This window comes from Ptychodera flava, chromosome 5 (genome assembly GCF_041260155.1).
Source record: "Ptychodera flava strain L36383 chromosome 5, AS_Pfla_20210202, whole genome shotgun sequence".
In the NCBI taxonomy this organism is placed as follows: domain Eukaryota; kingdom Metazoa; phylum Hemichordata; class Enteropneusta; family Ptychoderidae; genus Ptychodera; species Ptychodera flava.
The window spans coordinates 16,751,590-16,757,940 of NC_091932.1; the positions used below are offsets into that span (position 1 = coordinate 16,751,590).

A 6,351-nucleotide genomic window follows, 5' to 3' on the forward strand; every position below is an offset into this window, starting at 1 on the left:
ACTCTCAAACTTCTACAATTCTCTTCTGATATACCACTTGTGGGGGTTTATTTTAAAGCTCTTGGTGTAAGAAAACTTTCCAATGGCTTAGTTTTTCGAAAATCGAAAATTTTATTTTTCCTCCATAGAGATAACACAGAGATGGCGGCCATTGTGAATTTTGAATATCGGTAAATCTTGGATTATTTGTTTCTCTAGTACCAAACTTTGCACGGTGACCCTTAATTGTTACTCTTGATTTAGTAAGAGAATGGCTGAAAGTTTCATTCAGGAAAGTTTGAGCAAAAGTTTAAGTCTTTCACTTTCGAGGCGCATAGCCTACTACCTTGGTAGATTTTGTAATCCAAGGTCCACGTTTAATGACATTCTTACGAGACCTTTCGGTAATAGTGCATGCTTGTCGCTGAAAACAGAAAAGAACTTATCATAGGCGTCATCAACATCTGTGCAGCTGTACACCTGTACACACAGAATGTTTGTTTGTATATACAGAAACATAAGCTGAACTGACATATAATGGTTACTAGACTGAGTGCAGAAAATAACATATTGTCACCCAGGACCCTTTGTTACAGCTTCACTCTTTGTGCTTGTAAAATGCGAAGGTCGTCGACATCTCCTGTTCAAGGGGTCTGTATGAAAACGGATCGACGGCAGTGATCTGTCACCTTGACAGCTAGCTGGCCGGATTAAAAAGCGATACCCGGTAGATGAGTCACAGTCCGAGGCTTGCCAGCCTGCCGAAATTTGTCATGTTGCGTCCCGACACAATGACGTCACTATAATGATTAATCAAGTCTTGGGAACGAAATGTATAGTCATAAGGAGGAATATTGAGCCATGTAAACCTATGGAAATTGAAAGGCAATCAAATGTGACCTTTTAACGTCATTAAATTGAAACAAGGACGCAATAACTCAACTGTATTGACAAGATAGTCCCTTGATGAGGGGAGGGATTTTGCGTTACGAAATGCTCTAACATCACGATTACCACAATGCATTTCGGGTTAGTATATGGACATTTAAATTTGTGCGCTCAGATTATCCTACTATCGTCCCCATGCGATCGACGCAGGAAATTCGTGAGCGATATGTCAACAACCACGTGTTGACAAGCCGTATGCGTACATCTCGTTTTTTTCACAAGCTGTCATTTTAGCACAGCCTTTCAAATGATGCTACGGCAAAGACATATACTGTAATTTTAAGATCGGTTTGTATGCGAATTCGCGGGAACTCCAGGGATGATATGATAACGCTGCGCTGTGTATCTCTTGTGGAATCCTAGTTGCTCTGAAGCATGGGTGAACAACATACAAGTCGGCTGAAAATTTACTGCACCTGAATTTGCATACGTATTGCTGAGCTCAGGTCACTGGTTGAGACGAAACGTCAACAACAATCTTATTGGTGAATCACCGCGCACTTTTTGACGTCGTATCAAGGTTGTCACATGGCATGTATAATTAGTCTCTGGTGCTAATTTCAGCTGACGTACCTGGTTTTGACACTGTCGTCATGCCACGTGTGGGACACCGTCCAAATTAGCTTCACAAATGTAAGACCATTGGACGGTGCAAGCTGCAGGCAGTCGTCACGAGCTTAACCGCAGCAACGAACGCTGTATCCGAAACAAATCAGTTTTTCCCGATACCAACGCATGCACAGAGTAAACTCGTATTTATTTGCCGATTTGACGCTGGACAGTGATAAGGAAACCGGACGATAGAATTGTTGTACCGTTGTGGTGTGACTTTTTCCATAGCCGCCAGAGAAAAAAAATCAAGGTTTTGGCGCGAAGACTGTGACATCTGAACAAGCAAAATGTCGAAAGTTTTCCGTAGGAGCACGAGAAGACGGGTGAGTGCACTGTTTCAACAAAGATTTCACTTTTGCTTTCACAAGAATTGAAGTATTGGCGAAACTTGATGTTTTTTTGTGGAATTTAGAGAAGGAATGTTTTTGTAAAGGCCACGTCTCGCTGCCGGGATCACTGACCATTATAATAGAAAATTATTTTAAAAGTTATAATGAATGATTAATATTTGAACCACAAATATTTCACAGCCTTAATATGTGCGCAGTCTAACATATCTTTATCCCGTAATGGCGATTTTGCAGAAAGCTTTCTTTCCATTTCCACTGGAACGAGGTGTCCAGATATCATTGGCGACCAATGAGATTTTAAAGCTTTCTGTTCTGACAATTTTAAAGATAGGACAATCTACATGTTGTCACTCGTTCGATTGTTTTGTAAAGTCGTGACACACGATTTCGTCATTTCATCTCTGGGCGATGTTGGGCCCTGCAGTCATTACGGTATATGAGAAACTACATATCCGATACCTGTGCCGAGTGTACACATATAATTGCGTGTCCACATCAGGGTGCGAAAGCATATTTCGTGCTTACTCGACAGAACCGCCCGAAATTTAAATTTGCACTGCTTAAAATTTTGCAAACAGAGAAATGAGAGACCGTCAGAACGTTGGTCCAGTTTAGCCAGTATTAGCGCCGTTATCATAGACTTCTATTGACCTGGCTCCATTGTGTTTGTATAACACGGTATTGAATGACCTACCGAAAAAAATGCAGGTCTCTAATTATAGTAAGCACCGCTACTAAACCTTGTATTGCTCAGCATGGATAGACTGAAAGACAAGATTGTAAAGCAAATTATAACATTACATTTGTATATATGTGGGTTACTGTAAGGTGAATTTTGCGCTTACCAACGGACAACCTGACTTATGCACGCTACTCGGTGTTTTTAACGCATCTGCTATAGTCATGAGAAACCTGTACAGTCAGAGGCTGGGCCCATCCTCGCGAAAGGGCGACTTGCTTTCGCTATATCAAGTTGGCGCGACGTTCATGTTGCCTGACACTTTAGGATCGTTCGTGTCTGCGCGGTGGATGAAGGGCTGAAGGCTAGCAAAGGTGCGCGGTCGCCATGGCGTCACACGGTTTATTTAAAAGAGAGAGTGCAACGGATGTTTATACGCATGTTGGAAGGAAGGATGAGGCAAATGGCGGACACCTAGCGAACTGCATGCTTTAAATACAACTTCCCCGCAGCAATTGCTTCCTCGGTGTCTCGTGCTATGCTAAAACCTTTCATCAATTAAGTGCGACACGATTCCGACTGATTATAAACACACCTTCGCCGAACACCAACCCGCGGTTATTGTGCCCGTAGGCCGTTCTGTCGCCAATGATGATAATTTTTTCGCGCTTCAGATCGACTGTTAACGAGAAGATTCTAGAATCTGGTGTGTCTCTTGCCTCTATTTCTAACTTATTTGTCGTTGAAAGGCTCAGAGGTGGCGATTGACACGGACCATTAATTGGGCTAGCGAGTTGCGGATTCTCAACAGAGAGAGCACAAATGTGATAAGATTAAGAGATAAAATATCACTGTAGCATCAATTTACAAATATAACAAAAATAGTGGTCACGTGTCTGAAAAATATTTTTTTTCGCAAGTGCTTTTCCCGCGGTTGACGGATCGCTATAAGCGTTGGACTGAAGTGTAATACCTGTCAACATTAAGATTGTTTTGTAAAATATAGTGGTTTCCGTTGGAAGTATGGAGTGTAACCGAAGAAACATAGGCCATTATTTTGCAATATTTGTCTCCCCAGCTTGGTTGGAAGACTTCGTGTAAAACAGGGTTGCACACAAAGTCAACAGAACTTACAATGTTCGAAAATAGTGCCCCGTTAGTGTAAAGTGTGTGCGAGGGGGAACTGCGTTATTATAAACACTGAGAATTTTCAAAATTCATATTTCTAAATTTGTATCGTATATGAGACCGTTGCAGTGACCTTCCGTTGATTATAATATGTCAACATATGGTGATCTTTGACAGTTGCCGTTACGACACAAGAATATGACAATTAACATCACTGTTGGCTATATTTGAACTCGACTTAAATTATGCATACTTTGTGAACATTGCTGGGAGCATCAAAAGTGTATCCATGCTGTTGTGACATTCCACTCGTATGAAAACACGAGTGCTCTGAATGCGAATATTCGCCTACAATGAAATTGAATCTGTCGCGAAAGAATATAATATTGCCATTGTATATATACGCCTGGACATTAACGTGTCATACGCAGTAAGGGGGCATTGTCGTTGGTAAACAATATGTACACGTCACAGCGACGCCAATAATGTGCGAATACGATATTAATGTGCACAGCGTATGGTATTATGGTGACTTCATTCACAATTTTTCGTTCGAATTCTTCGACCCCATTTCGTAACTAGCTCAAGTGTCATTGCTTAACTTCAAGGGCGTTTTCTAGGTCAATCGGCTGCATATACATTAAAGCTTATTTTAAAAAAACAGCCACGATTGGTCATCAAGGTCATATCGGAGGCTTGTTCGCCACTCCTAGAGATGTTGTGGAGATGGTACGAATCCTAAAACAGGGTAGAGTTAAAACGGATGGTACCAGGAGATGCGACATAGCTATTTTTAAAAGGTACCGCACACTAGGGGATGCCACTGCTCGCGAATGGGGCACAAAGGATCCACTCGCCGATTTGCAACAAGTATGTCACTTTCTCTGGTTAACAGATTGAAAAGTTTTCGCTGAATAAACAGTGCCAGCTATCAATATGAAACTAACAAAAATAGCATGAAATCATACAAAGTCAATGATGTCAATTAATAGATGGGTACCCATTACAAAATGACATACAAATATGAAAGGAAACCCCACCTCTCCCCACGGTGCGCCGGCTGTCAATCGGACTCTTTAACTGATTTGCAGTGTAAATATTGTTCCTGAACAGTGTTTCATGAACAAAAATAGACCAGTAGACAATTCTGTAAAATTGCTTCTGCGAGTGGTTTTAAAAAAACTTTGTGTTAATAACTGCTGAAGACATTATCGCAGTAAAGGACGCCTATTGACCTGTACCAGGGGAATTTACTATAATATGAAACCTTAAACGCAAACCATGCTCATCCATCATAGACGCTGAGCAAATTGTTCACTCAATCGATTCAAATATCATATTTAATGCATCCATAACGATCTGATCAGTTTTGTATTGTTAATTAGGTCATTTTTGAAAATTTGAAAAGTACTATGTGATAATACAATGCAGAGAGCATTTTCCGTCCTCCAGCGTGGAATTGTGAGCAATAGTATATATGGTCTGCAGACAAGGTCATCTTAAATCACCGAATTATTTTTTGAAGATGTTTTCGAAAACCCGGTTATGGAGGCTAGCATCTATACACATGCTGTTTTGATTATTCATCGTTCTGATGTATTCGATAGGTGTTTAGGAGTATCTCTGTCATTTGTGTAAATTGAGCTTATTTGTCCATCTTAACGCACAATGCAGAAAAAAACCCGTTATGTATGTTATTCTTGTAACATACTTCAAATCTTCCAGTCACGCCAAGATGGTTAAGGCCATAACTATCCTGACGGCATGACTCTGTTGTTTCAGTTTGTAAAGCCGAGCGGCTTACAATCCACATCTTCTGCGGATCCCGTTCGCGTAATTGGCACAATGAATCTAAATACTGTCAGTGAGAGAATTCAGCGTGTCCACTGCTTCAGGTCTGTTGCAGCCCCGTTCCGTTTGGTTTCGATTGAATGAATTATTGCTCTGTTTATTGCCGATTTACGCTATCGCCAATTGTTGACAACACCGCATCAAATAACTCATCGTGTTTCACTTTTAGGTGAGAGTTGAACACATATTTCATCTTCACAGTTATTGTCGATTGTTGACGCAGGGCTGTTAAAGGCACAATAGTTGCAGCGTTTGATAATGTGTCATTTTTGCCCCTCTACAAAACAAACACATTCTCTTAATTTTCTCCATAAAGTAAGTGGATCTGCAAAGTATAAACAAACCTTGTCGTGTGCAATATGTGACATTTTTTGACAAATTAATTTCTGTCTGAGTTCACCGAGTTTTAAATAATCATATGATATACTGTTGGAAATTACATAAGATGAGCACTACGACTATATGCTTTTAGCAGTGGGGCAAGAAACTGTACTCCTTAAGAAAATACTAGTATATTAAAGGGCAAGAAGCTATAACTTTTGATAATTATTGTTGTTTTGTATGTCAATGGCAAGCTCTTGTGCTTCTGAAAAAGACATGCCAAAGCGTGTTGAAACACTTACTGTTTGCTTGTCAATACGATGATGGTATGAAAGACTTTGTCACGGCTTTTATTTGAATTTTAGTCCGGACCAAAATTTCACTTGTCAACAATAACAAGGCAGTTTGCACATGCGCAGAGGCTGAGTTGACATGCTGAATGCCGTGTATCTCAATGTGCATTTTGGAGTAGAACAAGAAACT

At 40.5% G+C, this 6,351-nt stretch overlaps 1 protein-coding gene across 1 annotated transcript in view; it reads left to right on the forward strand.

Annotated features, from left to right (window-relative positions):
* Window positions 1-1,176: 1,176 nt before the first annotated feature.
* The window catches only part of LOC139133150 (short transient receptor potential channel 4-like), a 145,005-nt gene continuing 139,830 nt past the window's right edge, over window positions 1,177-6,351 (forward strand). Inside the window, exon 1 of the mRNA XM_070699577.1 lies at window positions 1,177-1,862. Within this exon, the coding sequence (XP_070555678.1) occupies window positions 1,827-1,862 (36 nt within the window). The 5' untranslated portion in view covers window positions 1,177-1,826. The remainder of the gene's footprint in view (window positions 1,863-6,351) is intronic.